The 26591-nt window shown below is 33.2% G+C and overlaps 1 protein-coding gene across 1 annotated transcript in view; it reads left to right on the forward strand.

Moving 5' to 3' along the window:
• LOC123861542 (uncharacterized) overlaps positions 1-26591 on the forward strand; it is a 1204655-nt gene that overhangs the window by 845503 nt on the left and 332561 nt on the right. Inside the window, exon 12 of the mRNA XM_064570981.1 lies at positions 3981-4042. Within this exon, the coding sequence (XP_064427051.1) occupies positions 3981-4042 (62 nt within the window). The remainder of the gene's footprint in view (positions 1-3980; positions 4043-26591) is intronic.

Here is a 26591-nt window from a genome sequence, read left to right on the forward strand (position 1 = left end):
ATAACAGATTATGTCAGCAGGAGACACAGCAGCTTAATTTTAATAAAATAGAATCTAATGATTTTGCTTTTTCAGTCAGCAGGTGGGGGGTTCCCTATAGATACACAAACCTGTGTCTGCAAAGATGCAGGTGATTTGTCACTCTGGCTATAAACCTTTGGGAATATGAGCACAGATTTGAGGGGATACAAATAATATAGAGGGATAGAAAAAGGTATCTTAGGCAAAGAAAAGAAAGTATATGTTTCAAAGGAGGGAGAAATAAAATGTCTAAGAAAGGAAGTTCAGCATTTGGAAGCTGGTTATTTAAAAAAAGTCCATGTTTGCATGCCCTATTTCTTTATTGTTGTTATTTGAGATGGATCATTTTCACGTGTGCCTTTTTAATGTGGGTTGATGATAAATGAGAGCAAAGTAGCTGAAATTGAAAAATGTTTTTATCATACTTTAGTAAAATAATATTAGAGATGACATTTTCTGGCTAATATTTACCATCTATGTCTTACATGATTATGGCAATCAAAGGACCACAATATATTTACCACTCAGCCCTAATTAAAAACCTATATTTATTCTTTAATAATTCAGAAAACTTTCAGAATCTTGTAGGTTGGTAATGTTCTCCAGAATGAGTCAGGGGCATCTGGTGGCTCAGTTGGTTGAGTGTCTGACTCTTGGTTTCAGCTCAGGTCATGATCTCAGAGTCATGAGATGGAGCCCTGCCTTGAGCCACCCCTCCCACCTCAAGCTCTGCACTCAGAGGGGAGTCTGCTTGAGAGTCTCTCCCTGTCCCTCTGCCCCTACCCCTGCACATGCCCTCTCTCTCTCTCAGATAAATAAATCTTAAAAAAAAAAAAAAAAAAAAAGAAAGAATGACTCCTTGGTCAGAGTAAAGGTTAGAAAGAGCTGGATAACTGAGAGGACAGATTTAGGGTGGCATAAGCCCATCCCTCCAAGATCTGCAGCATCCTCACCCAGGAGGTACTCACGAAACATCACTAATCACAGCTTCAGTCTTGAAAAAAAAAGTAACTTAGCAAACTGAGGCCTTCATGAAAACACTGTTGAGAACATATCTACAAAGAATATCTCTTTGTGGGGTGCCTGGGTGGCTCAGTCTGTTAGGTATCTGCCTTCGGCTCAGGTCATGATCCCAGGGATCATGGGATCATGATCCTGGGATCGAGCCCCGCATCGGGCTTCCTGCTTGGCAAGAAGCCTGCTTCTCCCTCTCCCGCTCCCCCTGCTTGTGTTCCCTCTCTCGCTGTCTCTCTGTCAAATAAATAAAATCTTAAAAAAAAAAAAAAAAAAAAAAAAGAGTATCTCTTTGTAGGACGAAAGCAATCATTGGTTAATCATTCCCACAAGTGTTTTGTTTGTAATTCCTGTTCAACTGACTCCAGTACGCTATTTCTTTTCTTAGTAACTGGTTGAGCCACATAAACTAAATACTCCAATAACACTAAGAATTCCACGTACTTGGAGAATAGCATTTAAACAACAGGTTTAGTTCAAATTTCCCTTCTTACTGGAACCTTGTTTGTGGTCTTTGAAATGTACATAACCACATACATTCTTCCTCCTTTCCTCTTCTCTACACCACACACATTTTTGTCACATGGTATTCTTTATACTTATCCTATTGTTTTCCATCACAACCTATTTTCTTAAACTATATACTGGAGATTCTATTGCTTCTTCCTTTGGTCCTACTTTTGTATTAAGTACATGTAGAAATGGTGATAATGTAAAATAAAGCTCTAATTTGGGGGATTTTTTTTTTTAACCATTTGTTACATTTGGGAGAAGTGTCTGATTTTATCTAAGATTTAGGTAACTCTAGAATTACATTACGTTTAAGCACTGTCTCTGGAAAAGAATAAATGATATTGAAAGAAAGTAAATGAATTTCAGTTTTGCTTTTAGGGGAATGTTTAGTAAGCACATATTCCAAGTACAATATAAATATCTCAGCATGTTCTCTCAGTAATTTGAGTAGCTTAAAATGGAAATAAAATGAAATTTTAAGTTATTTTTTCCAACTGTAAGCTTTTGGCCTTTACTGTGTCTCCTCTTCTCCAAAAATATATCAATTTTTAAGAATTATTTTTAAATTGTGACAATTTGAATGAGGGTCATTTATCCATATTCTACTAAAATGTGGGGAAATCTGAGAAGAGAACAATAAATGAGAATAGGAGTTAAAGTGACCAGGAGTTAAAATGTAACCAATGAAATAGAATTTCATGTAGAGTGCAATGAAGTCCCATTGCCTTGTGGAAAATTCCAACCTTCTGCAGGTGTGCATTTTCATGCTGTGCTGAAGTTAATATTCAGGAGATGTCTGTCCCTTTATCTTTGGTCTTATCACCAGCTTTCTGTACTATGTAACTTAGGAAAATGTCCCCAGTAATCTAAATTTTGATATATCTCTTCTGGAATACCATTAGTTTCATTATTGTACATCTCACTACATATATGAAAATTCAATGAAAAACAATCAAAAAGAAAAAGACTCCCAGAATTTTAACAAAAAGTCCTCATATGTGATTTTGTCTTTTTTTTTTTTTTTTTTGGTGGTGGTGGGGATAGGACTACAATATTTAAGTGCATCTGTCAGAATTTGAATTTTAGTGCTTCTTTGTATAATAAAAAATGTTAGAATACAACAAATGATGCACCTGCATTTCTGTATCCAGATAACTGAAAAGAGAAAAGTTGCTTCTCCAATAAGTCAGCTGGTTCAATGTAATTACATTAAAAATGCTATCTGGTATAACTATAATAGCCAGTTATATAATTTATAAAGAGCCCTATCATATTTTCAAAAGAAATAATAAAAATTTCACAAAAGTGAAATATACAAAAAAACCCCAAAATTTTACTTAAAATGATAAAACTATCATTTTAAGAGGAGAGTCGAATGGAAAGAATATTTGTGGTCGTGGATTATATTTAGTTTTATGTGTCAAATTTGCTAGTCTGTAGTACTTATTCAATCAAATACATGTTGCTGAGAGGGTATTTTGTAGATGTGGTAAACATCTCCAGTCAGTTTAAGTAAAGGATATTTTTCTTACAAATATAGATGGGCCTCATCTAATCAGTTGAAAAGACTTATGAGCAAAACTGAGGTTTTCCTGAGGAAAAAAGAAATCTCCCTCAAGGTGCAGTATGAACTTCTTGTCTAAGAGTTCAGGATTCCGGCATGCCTTGCGAGTTTTGTAAGCCAATCCTTGAGTTTAAGCACATTCCTTGAAATCATACACATATATGTGTGTGTATCTGTGTGTGTGTGTATTTTTATATATGGTACTAGTTCTGTTTATCTGGAGAACCTTGGCTGATTTGATACAGGGATGTTTGGTAGTGTGGAAATGCTAATCTACTCCAGTTAAATTATTCCCGTTAAATGATTCTTAAATATGACTAAATTTGATAGAGGTTTACCTGACAAAAATATCAAAAAAGTGAATATATAAATGGACAGTGGTCAAACTATATATGACAACATATGATCTGTAACTTCTGTAGCAACCAGCCAAGAAAGCCAAACTACAACTCTATAGCAATTAGTCCAGAATGGGCAGGACTTGTTCAGTGATTACCGCCTTTGCTCCTGTTTCCAACACAGAACCAACAAGATAGAGCCAAATACTTACAAAATCAATCACCTAAGATACCCTACTTCTAATTAGCCCACTCTCAGCTTCCCCATATGAGCAGCCTACAATCAGAACATGCTTGAAGCCTTTTTCCCTCCCTCCCCACCTTTCTCTCTCTTTCTGTGTTTCTCTCTCTCTCTCTCTCCCCCTCTCCCCCTCTCCAACTCCACCTCTCTCAAGCTTTCCCACTCCTCTGCCAGCCTTTGAGTTTCTGCCAAATCTAATTCATGGTAGTTGACTCCCTTGATAATAGCAAACTCTGGATAAATTGCCTCTGTTTATTCTCATTTTGGTGTCCTTTGTTTATTTTCACAGTTTTCCTGGAGGTTCTATGGAGTTTGCACTGCCCATTGCTGTGGTTTCCAGTCTTCGACCAGGTATGATATTCAGAGGCCTCTTATGCCTTGTTGCTCATGGCCTGTGGAGATCCTGCCTTAGTGCTAAGTCAGCACCAGGTCAAAACTACTCTCTTTGCATTGAATTCCTCAGCTATTTATTCTCAGTTTGATACTCAGGTTTTATTAGTTTCCATGGTAGAAACAGGCAATTTTTTTTTTCATCCTTTTTTGTTCTTTTGTGCTTCTATTTTTGTATCATGCTGCCTAACAAGAGTTGCTTATAATAAGAAGGAGAATCACAGGTTGAATCTCAAATGAAAACTAGGTGTAGGCCTTATAAGCCTATTATTGGAACTAGCCTTACAAGACTAGTGAATTTGTGGTTCTTATCAAACATGCATCTATTTTAACAAACTTTGCTGTGGGTCAGCAATAAAACTGGATGAGTTTATCCTTACACCTTAAATTTTTGTCCTGAGACCAGTGAGAATGCCCTTTCTAGTTTTCCATTTGTTGCAGGGGTGCAATTGTCAGGTCTGTGTTCAGAGGTGGCCTGCCCGTCAGATTGGAAGACCAAGATGTAAAGTATACAAGTATTGCTTTAGAGTTACCATTGTTACCTTTCATGGGGTAGTCTAAATCTAAATCCTATGCTCTTCTAGGAAAAGTCTCTTGATTCTTATGTTCTTGTATACTCTCCTTACAATCCTAATTTTTCAGTCTCTACAAATGATGTAATGTCAACAAAAGTGATTTGTGAGAAATGTTTAATTTGAACAAAATTGTTTATTTGAGAGGCTCCTTAGAAAAGAAAGCGAGTAAGATTTCTCAGGGCTGATGGACAGCATTATTTATTAGTATATAGGATTCTCCAAACAAAATTCTGATTCAAAAATTGCTTCATTAGAAATAATCCTTGGCTGGGGCGCCTGGGTGGCTCAGTTGGTTAAGCATCTGCCTTCGGCTCAGGTCATGATCCCAGGGTCCTGGGATCAAGCCCCACGTCAGGCTCCCTGCTCAGTGGAGAGCTTGCTTCTTCCTCTCCCTCTCCCTGCTGTTCTGCCTACTTGTGCTCTCTCTCTCTCTGTCAAATAAATAAAATCTTAAAAAAAAAGAAAAGAAAAGAAATAATCCTTGGCTAAGGAATAATTTAAAAACTTACTTAAGCAAAAATGAACTAGACTCATTTTCCTAGTAAATCTTCCTCCCAAAATTAAGTTGTATTAGATTATAACTCAAAATATAGGACGAATACCCATGAGTCTATACTAATATAAATGATTGAATAAATAATTGAAGGGAACAGACTAATATTTTTATTCAGTTTAATTCCAGTTATTTTATGTAGAAACTCCATCCACAAAGAGGTGGAACATGATTCCACAACCCTTAAGTTTGGGCTGTGCTTAGTGACTTGCTTCCAAAGAGTACAGTATGGAAAGGGGGAAGAAAAGATTAACTTTACAGTGGAAAAACCTGTTAAACACTACCCTAGCCAGGTGATCAAGGTCAACATGAACAGTGATGAATCACATTGCTAGAATGTTCCGTTGATATGATGAAAATAACATCTTATCTCTGTGGTCTTCCTCCCTCAAAAATGTAACCCCAGTCTAATCATGAGAAAAGATAGTCAGCAAAACCCTATTGAGGGACAATCTATAAAGTATTTGACCAGTACTCCTTAAAACTGTCAAGGTCATCAAAAACAAAAATAGTCTGGGAAATTGTCACAGTCAAGAGGAGTTTCTGGAGGTTTGACAAATAAAAGTAACAATAACCTGGATGGGGTACTTTAATAGAAAATAGACATTAGTAAAAATAAGGAAATATGAATAAATTATGGATTTTTACTTAATAATAATATATCAGTATTGATCCTTTGGTTGTGACAAATATCCCATACTAACGTAAGATGTTAACAATGGACAAACTGGGTAGGGAGTATATGGGAACTCTGTACTCTCTCCTCAACTTTTCTATCAATCTAAAAATATTCTAAGATAAAAATGTTAGTCTAAAGCAGTTTGAGTATATTTTTTGTGAATTTTTTTTTTAAATCAAACATTTAAAAATTTTTCATATAACCCACCGGGTAACTCAAGCCTGATTCCCTTTGCAAGGCATGGGAGTTATATAGACTTTGAAAGACTATATAATTTAAAACTTATATTTGCATATTTGCCCATGGGACTCTAAAAAATATTTATAAGAATAAATATATTTTTGGTTTATTTAAATTCAGCTATTTCCATGGTATTATCTATGGATTACCTATGTTTATTGATCTTTCAATGAAAATGGTCAAATTTACAAGAAGATTAAAATCCTAGCTTTAGCTAGGTGAAATACTGCTGTTTGGTGAAATGGAAATGAAATTTTTATTTTTAAAATATTATGTCCATTTTATTCCCACTTTTCCTTATAGGGAGCTTTAAAAAGTAGTTTGAGGTTCTTTAGTCATGAGAATGAGATTAAGAGCATTTATCACATAGCTGCATCAGATTTACCTGTAATTCCTAGGTCCTTGGTAAATCTTTCACAGGAACTGGATGACTCTTGACATCTAAAACAATGAGTTAAGATTTGAAACATTTGGAATGTTAGTAATCTGTGAAAGCTATAGTTGGGTTAATGCTTATCTGCTTTTAATATTAAAAAAAATAGATGGTAATCACATAAACTTCATAACTGAATTCTAATATAACACACTAGGTTGAAATTAAATAAGGTAAGTATTGAGAACCCCAATATCTCATAATGAGTTCTCTTTAACCAGTGATGACATTACGTTAATTTTTAGGGTATTATTACAATGCTATGAAAAAAACAATTTCCAGAATCCAACTTTAGGTAGTTATAATAGCACAGAAACTGGATCTTTATTCATAGACTGCATTTAGACTATGTTTATTGTAGTCAATATAAAGTATGATGTGATATTGTTCCTTGCCTTCAAGAAGCTTATTGTGGGAGAATGGAGCAAAGTTAAAAGAGCCATACAAAAACTTTTATGACAGATCTCTGATAAGGGAAACACTGGGTCCCAGGGAAGTACCTAAGAAGAATTGTTAACTCAGGTTGAGTTAGGAATTGAGATAGGATTTGGTTCCTAGGAAATGCAATGCCTGAGCCCAATCTAAAAGACCAATCAGAGTTTTTTTTACAGATAGAACATATATAAAAACTGAGGCAGAACAGAACACTTCTTGGCAAAAATTGCAGTGGTTCATTGTGCTCAGGGCAATTGTTAGAGTTGAGGCTAAAGAGGCAAGTGGCAATCAAATTTAACCAAGTCAGTAACAATGTACAAGTAATTTGTGGAAACTTCACATTCATTAGTATAATGCCAACAGGTAGTTTTATAATTTCATAATATAATTTCATAATATTACGAAAATCTGTGTCATTGCTTAAATAGGAAATATTGATAACTTCAAAATGGTTAATTTGGATGTATTTTTTTATTCAAATATAATTAATATACAGTGTTATATCCAAATATATAATATATATTATATAATGATTCAACAATTCTATATATTACTCAGTGCTCATCATGATAAATGTACTCTTAATCCCCTTCACCTATTTCACCCATCCCCCTATCCACCTACCTCTGGTAACCATTAGTGTGTTCTGCACATTTAAGAGTCTGTTTTTTTGTTTGTTCTTTTATCTTTTTTTTTTCTTTGCTTATTTGTTTTGTTTCCTAAATTCTACATGAGTAAAACCATATGGTATTTGTCTTTCTCTGACTGACTTATTTCGCTTAGCATCATACACTCTAGATCCATCCGTGTTGTTGTAAATGGCAAGATTTCGTTCTTTTTTATGACCGAGTAATATTCCATTGTGTGGGTACGTGTGTGACATCTTCTTTATCCATTCTTCTGTGGATAGACAATTTATTTCTTATTTGAGTATGGTTGACACAATGTTACCTTAGTTTCAGGTGTATAACATAGTGATTCAATAACTTTATACTTTATGCTATACTCCCCACAAGTGTAGCTACCTTCTGTCACCATTCAACTGTTACAATGCCATTGACTATATTCCCTATTCTGTAACTTTTATTCCTGTGGCTTATTCATGACATAACTGGGAGTGGGGGTGGGCAAAATGAGTGAAGGGCAGTAGGAAATACAGGTTTCCAGTTATGGAGATAATTTCTTAATACATGCCATTGGTCATAATTTTTCAGCACCTGGAGTCCTGGTTGTGAAGGAGGGGAGAAGAGCGTAATTGAGTTCTTTTATCTCATTTAGAGGATTCCAGTAAATTAATGGAATTGAGGGATGATCCCTACTGCTATGTAAGCTAAAGATAGAAAGTACAGTTTAGGGGCCCCTGGGTGGCTCAGTCAGTTAAGCTTCCAGCTCTTGGTTTCAGCTCAGGTCATGATCTCATGGCGGTGCTCCTGAGCCCTGTCCTGGGCTCTGTACTCAGCAGAGAGTCTGGTTGAAGATTCTCCCCTGCAGTCCCCCACCGTGCGCGCGCTCTCCCTCTCTCTCCCTCAAGTAAATAAACATTTTTTTTTTTTTTTTTTAAGTAGTACAGCTTACTTGAATTGCAGGTATCCTTTAGGGAAAATTTTGGTAAAAATATTTGGTAAACTTCCCCCAGCTGCTGATTTGACTTCTGAAACTTAGTAGGACTGTCATGTATTAATCTGCCACCAGAAGCATTGAAATAATGTTCTTCAAAGCATAGCTGGTATAGGGGTGCCTGGGTGGCCAGTCCAGGTCATGATCTCAGGGTCCTAGGATCAAGCCACACGTTGATATTGACAGAGTGCATATTATGGGAAAGATCATACAGTATTATGGGAAAGCTCTAGTATTTTAGTAAACTTCCAAGATTGTGAAACTTCCTTAGAGGTTGTTTGAGTCAAGGACATACCACTGATAACAGATTATATTGTTTGCTTGTTTTTATGTTTATTTTTGTTTCATAAGTAAAATTTTCTATAAATGATGCATGATGAAAATGAGTCTCTTGTCCCTGCATTTCTGCTAATTACGGTTTTCAGGTTTAATTTGAAATAAATGTTAAGATGTGCGTCATAAAGATTAATTTATTTTTAATGAGACTTGGAAAAATGCTAATGGCTTTTAATCCTTGAACAAAAGGGTGGTTCAGGCTAGCAAATTGAATAAAGTAGGCAAAATATTCATTTTCAAATCTGAACTATTTATTTTGAATTATTACTTTGATTAAATAAATGTTTCTATACTCCCATTTATTTTATGTTATATTTATGTGGTCTTAAAAATAATTTATATGAGCTATTTCCATGGATAATCCAAATACGAGTGAGCACTGATACTAAAATAAATTGTAAAAGTGAATTGGAAAATAGAGTATAGAAGAATTTATTCATTATTCTTTTATTTTTTTTTAAGATTTTATTATTTATTTGACAGAAAGACACAGTGAGAGAGGGAACTCAAGCAGGGGGAATGGGAGAGGGAGAAACAGGCTTCCCGAGGAGCAGGGAGCCCAATATGGGGCTCGATCCCAGGACCCTGGCAACATGCCCTAAGCCGAAGGCAGACGCTTAATGACTGAGCCACCCAGGTGCCCCTCATTATTTTATAATTAAGCACAGTAGGAGTCCAGAATGAGCCAGCTGAATGTGAGTAGAAGAGGAAAAGAAAAGGTGTTTTAGGTACATGTAGCCTCTCTGCAAAAGTACTTAGAAAAATAACATGGTGCATTCAGGACATATCAGTAATATGATATGTGCAGAAAATAGGGATTCCAAGGGGAGAAAGTACATTGAAAGGAGAAGTTGAAAGATTAAATGGAAACTCTATGATTGTTATAAGAATATATAGACAGATAGATAGATACAGATATTGAGATAGATATATCCATTGTCTTTCTATCCAGTATCTATCTATCGGTCATCTATCATCTATCTACCTATCTGTATCTATCATCTATCATATATCTATTATCTTTACCAGACTTTAAAGAATATTTATTTTAGTAATTTTTTCCAGTTTTATTGAGAAATAATTTACATGCATCACTGTATATGTTTAAGGCATACAGCCTGATGCTTTGATTTACACATATTATGAAATGATTACCACAATAGGTTTAGTTAATATTCATTGTCTTATATAGATAAAATACAAAGAAAATAAATTTCCCCTTGTGATGAGAACTAATAGGATCTACTCTCTTAACAGCGTCTCTCTATATCATATAGCAGTGTTAACTGTAGTTATGTTGTACATTACATCCCTAGTACTTATTTATCATGTACCTGGAAGTTTATATCTTTTGACTGCTTTCCTCCAATTCCCCCCTTACCCAGCCACCCACCTCTGGTAAACACAGATATGATCTTTTTCTGAGTTTGGTGTTTTTTTTCTTTTTTTATTCCACATATAAGTGAGATCCTACAGTATTTGTCTTTCTCTGTCAATTTCACTTAGCATAATGCCTTAAGGTCCATTTATGTTGTTTCAAATGGTAGATTTCCTTATTTCCTTATTTTTTATGACTGATAATATGCCATTGCATATATATACCACAACTTTCTTATCCATTGATCCATCAATGGATATTTGGGATATTTCCCTATCTTGGCTATTGGGAATAATGTTGCAATGAACATGAGGATGCAAATAGCTTTTCAAGTTTGTATTTTTGTTTCCTTTGAATATATTCCCAGAAGTGGAATTGATAGATTATATGGTAGGTTCTAGTTTTAATTTTTGGAGGAACCTCCATACTGTTTTCCATAATGGCTGAACTAATTTACCATCCTACCAACAGTGCATAAAGGTTTCCTTTTCTCCACATCTTCACCAGCATTTGTTATCTCTTGACTTTTTGTTGATGGCCATTCTAACAGACATAAGGTGATACCTCTTAAATTGCATTTCACTAATGACTATTGATATTGAGCATCTTTTCATGTACCTGTTGGCTATTGGTATGTCTTCTTTAGAGAAAGGTCTGTTCAGGTCCTTTGCCCAATTTTTAATTGGATTATTTATATTTTTGCTATTGAGTTGTATGAGTTCTTTATATATTTTGGATGTTAACCCTTTATCAGATGTGGTTTGAAAATATATATATTTTTTCTATTCCATAGGATGTGTTTTCACTTTATTGATGGTTTCTTTTGCTGTGCAGAAGATTTTTGGTTTCATGTAGTCCTACTTTTTTTATTTTGTTGATTGTGCTTTAGGTGTGATTTAAAAAAAAAATCATTATGAAGACCCATGTCAAGGAGCTTTGTTTCTGTGTTTTATTCTGAGAGTTTCATGGTTCCGAGTCTTACATTTAAGTCTTTAATCCCTTTTGAGTTAAATTTCAGTGTGTAAGATAGTGGTCTGGTTTCATTCTTTTACATGTGAATATCCAATTCCACAGCACCATTTATTGAACAGATTATCTCTCGTGCTTGAGTACTCTTGGCTCCTTGTCAAATATAAATTTAGTGCTAATGGGCTTATTTCTGGGCTCTCAATTCTGTTACATTGGTCTATTTATCTGTTTTTATATCAGTACATACTGTTTTAATTATTATAGCTTTATACTATAGTCTGAAATTAGGAAGTGTGATGCCTCCTGCTTTGTTCGTAGGATTTCTTTGTCTTTTCAAGGTCTTTGTGTTTCTATATAAATTTTAGGACTTTATTTTTTTGAAGATTTTATTTATTTGAGATAGAGTGAGGGAGAGAGCATGAGTGGGGGGAGAGGCAGAGGGAGAAAGAAGGAGAAGCAGGCCCTCCACTGAACAGGGAGCCCGATGTGGGGCCCGATTCTAGGACCCTGAGATCATGACCTGAGCCAAAAGCAGATGCTTAACTGACCGAGCCCCCTAGGCACCCCAATTTTAGGACTTAAAAAAAATTCTATAAAAAATGCTGTTGGAATCTTGATAGGGACTGCACTGAATTTATATATGACTTTTGGTAATATTTACATTTTATTTATTTATTTATTTTTTTAAAGATTATTTATTTATTTGACAGAGAGAGACACAGCGAGAGAGGGAACACAAGCAGGGGGAGTGGGAGAGGGAGAAGCAGGCCTCCTGCAGAGTGGGGAGCCCGATGCGGGGCTCGATCCCAGGACCCTGGGATCATGACCTGAGCCAAAGGCAGACACTTAATGACTGAGCACCCAGGTGCCCCAATATTTACATTTTAACAGTATTATTTTTTTAATTCAAGAACACAGGATACCTTTCCATTTATTTTTGTCTTCTTTGAATTCTTTCATCAATGTTTAGTAGTTCTCAGAGTAGAGAACTTTCACCTTCACCTTTCACCTTCTTTATTTGATGATAAAACTATTAGGAAGTAGAAAATATTAAATCATTAGAGAAGCCTGACTGTTCTACCAGTTGAGTGGTCTGGGTCTGTCCTCTTGGATTCCACAAACCATGGAGCACTCATGTATTTCCTATAAATTTATTTTATATTCCCATAAACTTATCCTACTCTAAAGAATAAGTTAAAAATCAGTAAGTTAAAGTAGTCCAACAGTCGAATTTTAACCTGTATATAGCAAATTAAACAATCATCTATTTCAAATATACAATTTGTACACGTTTCTTAAGGTTTTTTTCAACTATATTTTTGTGATCTGAGTCACATCAGCTTGAAGAGATGGGATATCATTAGCAAAAAGTGAAGCAACAGATGAACTGCAACTAAGTCCTAGGCTATCCTAGTTATTGTCTTGGTCATTGTGCAGTATTTCTTTGACCAGGAAGAGTATGAGAGGCAGATGATTATCAAGGTTGAAATCCCTTCTCCCAGAATATGCTTGAGATCTAATAAGAATACAGTGAAAGAATCTGTCTTTCCATTTCCCATGTGTACTTCCCTCATGTCATTTTATTTTTCTTTCTGTAAAATATATTTCTCTTCTCTAGACTCAATGGCTGTAACACGATCCCAGTTATATATATACCAACCTGTTATTTGCAATTCAAATTTCTGGGGATGAGCTAGAGTAATTAATTAGGCTGCTTTTTTTCAAGTCTTATGTAAGATAGAGTACTATGCTTATTCCAAAAATATCTGAAAATCTGAACTAACTCCTGGCCATGGTACATAGAGTGAACTAGGTCGTAATTTATATAATCTATTTAAAGTTCAAAATTCTCCTGCTGTCAAGCAGGACCAGATCATTTGCATTACTTAGGGATGAGTAGATAAAAGTTTATACTTGGTTCAAATGGTTAAACAGCATTATTTGGGTGACCTGTGGAGCATAAAGGACTCCTATGAAAATTTTTCTGAGTTCTTCTGAAATGAAAATTTCAGTAGTTCATAATCCCGAGGTGAAATTCATTCTATAAGACTAAGAAAGGTCCAGGAAAATTGCATCTAGGAGTTAATTGGACCTTCAAAGCTTGCCTGTGTTTTTCTTTTATTTATTTTTTCTTTCCTATTATACTATTACTTTACATTTATTATAGTCCTGTGTGAGTCCTTTCAATAATCTGAGTTTGTAATCATTGTAGATCCAAATACCCGTTACAATAAACTATAGTCAGATTATAATGTTATATAAAAATAAAGAACATGACTGGACCTACTGTTAACATACTGTCAGAGCAGGAAAAAATGAGCACTTTTCCTAAAGATGGGAGGAAGCTTAGAGGGGTCAAAAATAAATAGACATCTATAAAATGACATAATATGAAGCTCCAGGCCCTCATTACTTGAAATATCAAATAAATAACAAGAGACTGACTAAAATAACTTTATAGGATCTTTGGAAAATAGTAAAAAATCTATAGCAACAAAGGTGACACCTAATCAGATAAAAACCACATTCAAAATTGTAGGATACTTTGTGATGTTTTTACTTGCTCTTAACCCCATCCCCTTCTGAGTGTGGTGTGGGGTGATTGGGCGGAAGTGGCCCAATTCCTAGTTCCCTCCCTTGGGCTGGAAAAACCAGAGTAGAAATATTTTTACCACATTCTGGCTTGTCTGTAGGCTGCCTGAGGGACTAGTATCTGTCTTACCTGACTTGGGAGATGAAATAGAAATGGCAGCCATGTTTGGATTTCAGGCTAGAAGCCACAGAAGGCAATGGTAGGCACTGTGGTGTGTGTATGTGAGACCCACAGATGCTTGAAGGCAAGAGATTATGGGCGGAGGGTACAATAGAAGGCTTTAGGCCTTGAGAAGACCAGTATAGGCCAATATAGAGGCTGAAGTGAGGCTCTCTGGATAAAAAAGATAATAAAAATAATCCCTCCCTCCACCCCCCCAAAAAAGGCAGAAGGAGAGAAAAGAAGATGTAAGCCATGTGAGACAAAAGAATATAGCTAGTGATCTTATGGATTTGTTCATCAAAAACATTAGTTAATGAAAGTAAACAAAAATACAATATCTAATTAAAAGATAAACATAGTCAAATGGGATAGAAAATGTAAACCAGCCATATGCTTTTTAGCAGATATAAATAAAAAGATACGCCATATAATAGCTAATAAAAAGAAAGTTTGTGTAGATATATAGTGATGTCAGAAAAAAAAATTAAAAAAAAAAAGAAAAAGGTAGTTTTTTTGTTTGTTTGTTTTTTTGAGAGAGAATGAGAGGGCAGAGGGAGAGGGAGAAGCAGACTCCCTACTGAGCATGGAGCCCAATGTGGGGCTCAATCCCAGGACTCGGGGACCAGGACCTGAGCCAAAGGCAGATGCTTAACTGACTGAGCCACCCAGGTGCCCTGGAAAAGGTAGATTTTGTGGGAAAAATAATTACTAGAGAAAAAAGAAATGTTAAAAATATTCACTGCATTAATAAGGTGAAACAAAACTAAATTTTATGTAATAACATGGCTCCAATACACACAAACCAAAAATTGTATACAAGAAGCAAATTGATAAATTTATTAGGTTGGGGCGATTTTAGCATCTATTACTCAGAAAGGTATAAGAAGCAACAATTTGAATTTCAAACTTGACCTAATGACATTTATTATTACACTCAAAAGCAGGAGAATATCTATTTTTTTTTTCATTCACACGTCATACTTGTAAATAAAATGACTGGCACTTCAAAAAGAGTCTCAACATATTAGTAAGGAATGGACTAAAGAGAATCTTATGAGTACACAGTGAAGTTAAGCTGAATATTGAAACAAAAGATCTTTTTAGGTTTGAAAAGGAAACACTCTTCTAAATATCATGAGACTTAAGAGATCACAATGGAACTTAAAAAATATTTTGAAATAAATTATAAAATACAATGTATCCAAACTTCTGTGATGAATCTAAGCTATGCTTTAAAGAGAATTTAAAGCTTTAAATGCATGCATTAGAGAAAAGGAGAAAGAAAAAGCCATTTAAATGAATTAACATTGGCCTCAAAAAAAGATACGCAAAATCAACCTAATGAAAGAAGGAAGAAATTAAAATCAAGAGCAGACATTAATGATATAAAAGAAAATAATACCAAAAAAAAATTTAAAAAGCTACTTCTTTAAAAAGGCATAAAGTTACCTGAACAAAGAAAATTGATAAGACAAAGGAGAAAAAAACATTCAATGGGATAAAAAGGGAATTGATTTAGAAAATAAAATGGCCTAAATTTATATTATAAATAAATTTATATTAGTACATTTGAAAATTTAGATGAAATGGGCACATTTCTAGATAAATGATGTCAGAATGAAAAACAAAATCTGAATACAAAGAAAATTTGGAGATATTACAGAAATTGAATAGTTAAAAACCTTCCACAAAGAAACTTTAGGCTCAAATGTCATCAGTGACCCATTTCAAATATTGAAGGAATAAATAATGCCAAACACAGAAACTCTTCCAGAAAATGACATGAGAAAGCACTGTCTAATTTATTAAATTATTAAATTTTAGAAGACCAATATAACAAAACCTGAAAGGGCAATAAAAAATGGATAGGGTTAAAGGGCAATCTCAGTTCTGAATATAAATGCCAAGATTCTGAACAAAATAATGTCGATTCAAATCTGGCAGTGTATAAAAAGTATAACTACACACACACATACACACACACATAGGTAATACGTCACAACCAAGTTAGAGTTTTGCAGGAAAAGAAGTTTGCTTCAAAATTTAAAAATATATCTAAACAAAGTAACAAAATTGAGAAATCTTCCAAATAACTATTGCAATAGATGCAGAAAAGCATTTAATAAATTTAACATATAATCATGCTTTAAGCCACTAACTACATAGGAATTAGAAAATCCTTTATCTGATTAAGGATATCTGTAAAGTGTCAATAGAAAACCTCTTCCTTAATGAGAAATATTCAAAGATGAGTATACTTACTATTAACACTACTATTCATCACACTGCAAATTGTAATTAATGTGAGACCAGAAAAACAGATTTTAAAAATTAAAGTACCCCCCAAAAAATACCTCTCAACTAGCAGATGAGATGATTTTTATGTAAAAATGTTAAAGGAATATGCAGTCAAATTATTAAGATTATTAAGTGATTTTTAGTATGTTTTCTAGATTCAGTTAAATGTAAAAATATTTTGTTTGTACATATTTTAATAATGAAATAAAAAATAAGGTTACCATTTGCAACATCATCAAACCCACAGAATTCCAACTAATAATCTAAACAGAATATGTGCAATATCTCTACACAGCCACTATCAACTGTGTTTCATTAAAAAAATTAAAAGACAACTAAATGTGGGAAGATACTTGTTCATGGATTGGGAAATTCAACATTGCAAAGCTATCAATTCTTACCAAAGTGATTCATTTTGGTAGCAAACAAAATCTCAATAGGATGTGTGTTTGTATGTTCCTGTGTGTGTGTGTGTGTGTGCGTGAGTGCATGTGCATGTGTGTGTATGTTTGTGTATGTGTATTTCTAAATGGCCAAGATGTTTCTAAAATTTTATGGAACTACAGAAAGCCAAGAAAAGAATAGCTATGGCACTTTTGAAGAAGATAGAAACATTTTGAGGACTTGATTATCAAGCTTTATTTTAAAGATTTATTATAAAGCTAAATTAAGGTAACTTTTTATAATACAAGAACACACACCTATAAGAGTGGAACTAGTTAGACAATCCAGAAACAGAGCCTTGCGTATGTGGAAATTGATTTAAAACAAACATGTCACATAGATCAACTTTGTATTACAAACTATGCTGGGCCAATCAGATATCCATATGCAAACTTATGAAATCTGACCACTTTCTATCACACAGAAAAAAACCGCAACTAGATACAAAACACAAAATACCATTTGGAAGTTGCAAAATGAGAATATGTTAAGATATGGGGCTCTGGAAAATTTTGCTTTCTTTGTTAAAGTTAATTGACTACGTTAAAATTAAAAACTTCTGTTCATTTAAAAAATGATTAAGTGAATGAAAATGAAAGGAACAAAGAAGTTTTTATATAGAATAGGTAATAGGTTTTTTTCTTGAATATATAAAAAATCTCCACAAGACAATAAGAAACAAAAAATACAAAGGAAAAATGGGCAATAGATATAAAAAGGTGTTTCACAAAATAATATATTAAATATCTAATAAAATATGAAGAGATTTATTAGTAACTATGGTAATATTCATTAAAATCATTATGATAGGCCATAAAACATCCATCAAAATGACTAAAATTAAATATACACTATAGCTCCTTGTCATATTGAAAATATAAAGAAATGGGAATCTTTTCATACTCCTGATAGTAAATTGTCATAGATGCTGTGAAAACTGGCTTATCTGTTGAAGTTGAATGTATAAATTCTCTGACACAACAATTGCACTCATATCTATATACCCAGTATAAATCCATGTTTATGTGTATAAGAAGACATACAAAAATATTCACAGGCATATTATTTATAATAGTCCTGTATTAGTTTGCTAGGGCTGTCACAAGAAGTACCACAAAGTGAATGGTTTAAGCAGCAGAAATTGCTGTCTCCCAGTTCTGAAAGTTAAACATCCAATATCAAGGTGTTGGCAGTGTTGTGCCCTTCTGAGGCTAGGGAAGGAATCTTTTCTAGATCCCTTGCCTGGCTTATGGTAGTTTTCTGGCAATCTTTGGCAATTTTTAGCTTGTACAAGTATCACCCAGATTGCTGCCTTCATCTTTACATTCTCCCTCTGTGTGTCTGTTTCCAAATTTCCAATTTTTATAGACACCATTTATGTTGGATTAGAAACTAGCTTAAAACTTGACTACCTCTGTAAAGACCTTGCCTCCAGTAAGGTGATTTTCTGATGTACCAGGGATTAGGACTTCAACATGGATTTTGGGGGGACACATGGCAACCCATAAGAAGTCCTAAACCAGAAACATTACAAATGTTCAACAAATATTAGAATGATGAATAAATTTAATACAGTGGAATAACAAAGAACAATTAAAATTGATAAAATAGCACTCTATGTAGCAATTAATATGTCATAAACATATTAAACAAAAGAAGACAGGCACAAAAATATACATACATAATAAATATTGCAGGATAAGTTTCCAAAAAATCAGAGAAAGTTAAAATATAGTCTTAGAAATCAGCATAGCAATTAACCTTGGAATGTGGCTAGAGATGGTGATTGATAAGACTAGGAGGCAGCTTCTGGGGGCTATTGATGTTCTATTAATTGTTTGGGTGATTGTTATATGGGTGTGCTTGTGATAATTGAGTTGTATATTTTTTTAATATCGTTACGTATGTGTGTTGTGCTTCATTAAACATTAAGAACTCTCTTGATAGGCAGATAGGTGGATAGATAAGTAGATAGATAATATGTATATATTTTATGATTATAGGACATAGGTCTAGGCATGTACACACCAAACTGTTATATTTATTACTTTAAGAAAGTAGATTTGGAGAAGTTAACTAAAGAGATACTATTAACTTCTTTTATCTCTTTCTGTCCTTTAACTTTCTATAGAAAATATGCTTACTTTCAAATTTAAAAAATTAGAAAATGTTACAGAAAAAAAGCAATATGACAATGCATTAAGAAGAGGTCAGTGGCTTTTAAGGTCACATTTAGAAGATAGGAAAATCTTTGAGAATTTGCCTTCATTCAGTCAACCTCTTGTACCATACATGTAGAACTCACAAATACTGTGTTAGGTATGGATGCATTCTCTTGCCATAGAAGAATATTAATGAAACACCATGAATAGCTGAAAAGTTCCTAATATATTGGACTCTTAGTAACATGAATATGAAAGTGAAACATTTTAAAATGGTATACTCAAAGAATAATTCAAAATAACTTAAAATAAGTCTTCTCATCTTAAACTTCATAGTTTGAGAAAAAGAGCTTAAAACATTTTCCAGTCATTTCCACTCAGAAATGAGTCACATTTCTCAGATAATTATAAGTTTATTGGAAATTATCTATTTGAAATCTCTCCAGTAATTCTAAGATATTTAAGAAGAACCTACATTTAAGTTTTGAAGTGACAAGACTGATTCAAACTTACTGTACTTTTCAGTTTTAATGGAATATGTTCATATATAACTTTGAACATTAAATGCCAGATTATTTTGCTATATATTTAGTATCATCCAAGCTTAAGAAGACATTTTGTAAATATTAAAAATTTGAAAGGAGGAGACCCTTGTGGTACTTCCTTTCCTTTCCTTATCTACAGCATGTTTTAAGAATTCATGCTTTTTAAATTATTATTTAAATTCCATTTAGTTAACATCCAGTGTAATATTAGTTTCAGGGATACAATGTAAGGATTCAATGCTTCCATACAACACTTGGTGCTCATCACAAGTGCCCTCCTTAATCCCATCACCTATTTTGCCCATCCCCCTACCCACCTCCCCTCTAGTAACCATCAGTTCTCTATAGTTGAGTTTCTTTCTAGGTTTGCCTCTCTCTTTTTTTCCCCCTTTGCTTGTTTGTTTTGTTTCTTAAATCCACATATGAGTGAAATCATATGGTATTTGTCATTCTCTGACTGATTTTGCTTAGCATAATACTCTTTAGCTCTACCCATGTGGTTACGAATGGCAAGATTTCATTCTTTTTTATGGCTGCGAAATATTCCTTTATATATATTCCATATTTATGTGTGTGTGTATGTATATGTATGTATATATGTATATATGTGTGTATATATATACATATATATCAGAAAACAAGGCCAATAATGAAATCTCAGCAAATAAAAGAATATTCTTAGAAAACAAGTTGTGTATATACACATACACACCTCTTTATCCATTTATCAATCGATGGGGGCTGTTTTCCATAATTTTGCTATTATAGATAATGCTGCTATAAACATCAGGGTACATGTATCCCTTTGAATTAATATTTTTGTATTCTTTGGATAAATACCTAGTAGTGCAATTGCTGTCATAGGGTAGTTCTATTTTTAACTTTTTGAGGAATCTCCATACTGTTTTCCACAGTGGCTGCACCAGTTTCATTTCTACCAACAATGCAATAGGGTTCACCTTTCTCCACGTCCTCACCAACACCTGTTGTTTCTTGTTGATTTTAGCCAAGAATTCTTGTTTTTGACTCTCTAATTTGTATTCATAGGTTAGTTAAGAAGAAGAAATGAGATAGCTTTACTGATAAAAATGATAGCACCTTCTTTCTGCCTAGTTAAACTGCATTAGCCAGAGAGGCCAAGGCCAGGGTTTCCTAAACTGAATGAACAAGAGACCTTAGAGAATAAGAAGCATACTAAAATATTCCCTGGGTCTAGAGTACTAACTAATGGCAAAATCACCCTGAATCTTTAACCAAAGACTGGGACTCTTGCCCCCTTTCTCTTACTTTTTTTGTAATTTGCTTTCAATCAACAATGTCATTGTGAGCATATAGCAAAATATTGTGCATATTAATGAATCACTTACTAATTATTTAAATCTACTCAGACATTTTAAGGGGGGCTAAGTAATTTAGGTGGTAGCTATGATTTTATTAACTAAATGAACAATATATTTCATCACTATGAGCAACATTTGCTTCTATTTCCATTTGATGCATTTAAATGGAAATATAAATAACTACCTTTAGATGTCAAGACTCCTGATCAGATTAAAAAAATTAATAAAAACTAAATAAATATGTATTTTTAGTAAGCATTGTGCTAGGCAATAGACTGTAAGTATGAATAATATATAAATCCTGGTACTACAAATTAAAAACAAAATTGACTTACTCTCATATTAGGTGATGAGTACTTTAGCCAGGCTATACACAAAATGCTCTGAAAACACAGGGGAAGACAATTAATTCCACAAGCAAGAACAACAAAAAAAAGAAGAAAAAAAAGAGAGGGCTTTACAAAGATAATGCATGACCTGAGATGTTGAGTAGGGTTATATTTTTAGATATACATTGTGTGTAGAAAACAACATATAATCAACTACGTGAAAATATGAGATCAAAACATAGCAAGTATTTTCAACTTGCTGGAGGTTAAATTGAAAAGGATTGATAGAGCAATATCAGCATAGAACATTAGCTTTGGGGCCTCATTATAAAAGATAACATAAAACTTTTATTTTGTAATTATCATGAGAAAAATATAACCAGATCCATATTTAAAAAATATTAGTAGTCTTTAATAGATTAACTGGAAGCAGATAGAATTATTTTGTGGCTTTTATACATATTAAAGCAAACGATAATGAAGTCCTGACCTGGATTATAGAATTGGGACCAGAAGGAGAGGATAACTCAGAGAAGCACTCAGAATGAGAAATCATAGGACCTAAACTGTAATATTTGAGTAATAAAGAAGAGAATTGCTTTAAAATAATTCTCAGGTTTCTAGCATTATGTTTCTCTTAAATGAGTCATTAAGCAAGGCAAATTTGAGGAGTAATTATTGAACTTAACAGTAAGAAACACAGTAAACGAAGTGATAGAAATATGATTTGTTACATCAGTGTATATATGGCAATTTAAACCATGAAATAGAATTCAATTAACCTGAATTGCAACTTATATTCATAAAAGAAAAGGGAGAAATTCACAATGTAATAGTAAAAATAAGAAGAGAAGTCCAATGATGAAATCGCAGCATAAAAATAATATTCTCAGAAAACAAGTTGCTTTTCAATGGCTTCTTGGTGTTAATTCTCTCAGAAATAGCCAAGAGATTTTACAGCAAAACAGTCAGGTTTCACAAGAAATATAATTACTATTCCTTGTGCACTAAAAATATTATACAGAAATGTAGGACATTAAAGGACATAAATTGAAGGACATTATTTGAAGCGATTCATTAGTAGGCTTTTATCTTAAAAATAGTATATCTAAAAATATTCTTGATACTTTATCAAAAATTTATCAATGAAAAATAGTCTACATGTTTCCCTTATTTATCATCTGAATTGGAGAATTGCCAAAGATTAATTTTAAATAGTTCAGTGACATACAATTTGTACATAATCTTTGATTTAGAGAAAATTAGTAAGAGAGAAGAGTAGGGAGATGTAAGATAAATCTGAATTGATTGGAGCAAGAGCAGTCACCCAGATCTCAGCTATATATTATCATCAGAAAGATTCAGAGGTCAAAAAGTTGTTTCTTTGTACAGAGGCAAGTATAAAGGGTATATTTAGTCGTATCTCAATGTCAGCTTATTCAATAAGGATATTTAATATCACAAAAGTTATTCAATTTAATGCTTTTGGGACAATTATCCTCAGGTAGCTGGGAAATTATATTTAAGTTAATGGCCATTTATTATTTCCAAAATGTCTAAAATTTTTCTTCTGAAGTGTGGATGAAATTTGCTTTCAAGAGATGTTGAAAATTATATACTCTGAAAAATCAAGAAGTAGCTCTGAGATGGATATATGCTCCATAAAGCCTTTATTCAAAAATAAATTTAAGTAAATTATTTTCCCATGGCAATTCTTGAAAGTGAAACTCTTGACACTTATTTCTTTAGATCTTTTTAATATGAGGCATATTTTCTAATAAAAAGAGAAAGCTTTTATTTTTAATAAAGACAAATTTTCAGGCAAAATATTATATGTGGTTTTGTGTTTTAAAGTGCTGACGTTTTTAGTTCTGCTCATAGGAAAAGGTAAGTATGGTGAAATACAATGCAAAAAAATATCAGTTGGATGCAGTTTCCCACAGATAGAAAATAACCTCCACAGAAAAAACTTTGGTATAATTGTCACATTAATATTGGACATGACTGTTTTCTTGCATTGCTCTTAAATATCACAATGGTGTGATTATGGGGTGCCTGGGTGGCTCAGTCGGTTAAGTGTCTGCCTTTGGTTCAGGTCATGATCCTGGGGTCCTGGGATCGAGCTCCGCATTGGGCTCCCTGCTTAGCAGGGAGCCTGTTTCTCCCTCTCCCTCTGCTGTTCACTCTGCTTGTACTCTCTCTCTGTCCAACAAATAAATAAATAAAAATCTTTTTAAAAAAATGGTATGATTAGTAAAGCAAAAAATGTTAAAATCATCTGTAATTTTGCAATTTTTAAAAAATAGTTAAATTTTTTATAAAAGCACAGAACTGATTATCATAACTTCCAAATTCATATTAACTTGGTTAAACCAGATAAGCATTTCTCCAAGTGGAGAATTGAGTTGTCAAGCTTACTATATGTAATTAAAAAAAAATTATTGCATGATTAAAAGAAAAAAAATGCTACTCCTCATGGTTCAATTTTTCTCCAAACTTTCAAACTTTGAAGAGTGATAGTTCATACCAGTGTGCTTTATTTACCTTAGAGAAACACATAAAATATTATGTTTTTCATCTTGAAAAGGTATTATGAGAGTGAGAATTCTACAGAAAGTGTACAAAGTCAAGTTCACAGAAAGTTTAATGCTTATAATAGACCTACTCAAGAGACTAATGTACATATTGTGTATTTATCTGTCAGTAATATTTTATGGCTTCTCTCAAATAACATCTGTTCACAAGGCTTCAATGACCTTAGTTCAGATGACACAGCTTTCCAGGTGTTTTCTTCAATAAAATTCCAATTCGTAAACAGTCACATAAAATCTGAAAAACAAAATAAAATATCTTGGTATTTTAATGTTAAATTTCATCAAAAATTAAACTTACATTACCTAAAACCTAGAGAAGCAGAAGAATGACCTGGTATACAATAACCAACCCATATTTTCCTAGAACAAATCCTATTAAATTAGAATACTAGCTAAATAAATTTAGGAAAACTTTATTTATAGGTCATTGTCATTGTGAAATCTTGGAGAAAAAAAATAATGTGTTTCCTAAGTGTTTTTTACCATAATGAATCCCCTTGCTAATTAGCAGAACAACTTTTGATAAGATCTAGATAATCATTAATTATTATAAGGATCATATATTAATATAAAATCAGTTGTGTATTTTTTAATGTTTTTCATTCTTTGTAATCATTTTAAGAATTGTAGTACAGGTCATGATAATAGTTTACCTGACTGAGGGAATAAAGAGCATATATGATTTTCATAGTCCCTATGCTCTCACTGAGCTTGTTCTTTTCTCTTTCCCTGTCACATTTTCTGCCACCACTGTCCTTATTCATTGGACTAAAGGCATTTTCACCTCTTTTGTATATCCACACTCAGAAAAAACATTCTTTTCAAACTTGCCTTTTGTTCCCCTTCATATTATTTTCTCTGTTTAAAATTCTTTTTCTATATATCTTCACCTGAGGAGATCTCATTCAGTCTTCAGGGATTATTCCATTCATTGATAATAAACAATGCTGCATAAAATAAATTTTTAAAATATATTCTTCATATTATTGAAGATCTGATACTAAGATATAACACAATGAAAAACTCAAAGAACAATTTCTGCATAAAGTTATCAGAGAGTTAAGGCAGTTTCTGAGCATTAAAGTTATATATTATATCACATAGGCATATGCCTATATAGCAAAGATTGTGCCCAGAGTCTCTCGGGGTAGAACGCTTTGTCAGGGATCTCAGTTCAATGAGGTAGATTAGATGGACCAATGACTCTAGAGTAGGGGCCATTATATCTGGACTACAGTTCTCTCCTTGCCAAAATGACATTAAAAATAAAAGGAAGAAGCAATTTTAGAGTAGCAAAGTAAAGACCTTCAAAAATTCACTTCTCAGTAAAAGCAATAAAAACAATGATGATAATTTTCAAAATCAACTTTTTCAGAATTCTGAAATTAACCAAAACCTTGCAAAAAATTTCAAATGTCTAATCAAGAACAATTACTGAATTTTGGTAAGAACAGCAAGCTTTGTGGCATATTAGCTTGCACCACTCCATTACATCTTACAAAGCCTGCAGTAGCCTTGAAAACCAACAGCCTTGCAACAACCTAAATAAATTAAATGACATCCCATGCTCATTTATTGAATGTCTCCATTTGGCTAAAATGGAAATGCTCCCCAATTTGATGTACAGACAACACAATCTCTACAAAGATCCCAGCTGCTTTTTTGCAGTAATTGACAAGCTGATGTCAGATTCATAATGGGAGGCAAGGCATGCAGGATAACCAAAACACTTGAAGAAAAGTTGGAGGACTCCCATTTCCTGATTTCAAAACTTACTATAAGCTACAGTGGTCAAAACAATGTGTGATTGGTTTCAGGATAGTCATATTGATCAGAGGAATAAAATTGAGAGCCCAGAAATAAATCCTTGCATTTATGGTCATTTGATATGCAAAAGGGTACAAAAATGATTCAATTGTGAAAGAATAGTCTTTTGAACAAATAGTGCAGGGATATATGCATATTCACATGCAAAAGATTTAAATTCTCTTTCCTCACGTTATTGCTATGTGAATTACATCTTGATAAAGTTATTATAAAAACAAAAAGTGCTGGGCAGATCTGAGAATACTGACGCAGGAGGAGAAAGAAAGGGAATAATAAAACAAACAAATACCTTCTCTGGGAGGTAATGACCACTGATGCATCCCCTCCCTAGGATCCACACTCTCCCTGGGTGCACATAGTCTACAGGGGCCAAAGGCTCTCAAAGCTTGAACTTGATTTGAGATGAACATTACTTGTAGATCCCCTAGTCCTTAAGGTAAATGCAAATCCTCTTCAGAGGAGAGCATATTCATCCATGCTCATCATGGAGTCTGCTTGAGATTCTCTCTCCCTCTGCCCCTCCTGCTCATACTCTTTCTCTCTCTCAAATAAATAATTCTTGTGAAAAAAAAAAAAAAGAAAAAAACTCTAAAATACAGATAAATTTGGGGTAAAGGTATTAGTGGAGGAAATAAATGGATAAATGGAACTTAATGTTCAAAAGCTTTTATATATTCAAGGAACATATTTATATTCCTATGAATATTCCTTGAATATTTATATATATATTCATTTCAATATTTCATTCATTCAAATATTTCATTCAATATTTCAATTCATTCAATGTTTATATATTCAAGTAATATATATGTGTGTATATATATATATTTAAAATATACTTTTTTCTAAGCATAAAAAAGGTTTAGAATAAATGACCAAATAATTGGCTATGACCAAGTCTCAACAAATTTCAAAGGAATATAATCTATTTTGTTTATTTTTGACCACATAGAATTAAACTAAAAATCTAACCAAAAATCCCCTCAAAATGTGCATATTTT

The sequence above is a fragment of the Mirounga angustirostris genome, unplaced genomic scaffold (assembly GCF_029215605.1).
Source record: "Mirounga angustirostris isolate CCGP_5_RB_7025 unplaced genomic scaffold, mMirAng1.0.hap1 SCAF_9, whole genome shotgun sequence".
In the NCBI taxonomy this organism is placed as follows: domain Eukaryota; kingdom Metazoa; phylum Chordata; class Mammalia; order Carnivora; family Phocidae; genus Mirounga; species Mirounga angustirostris.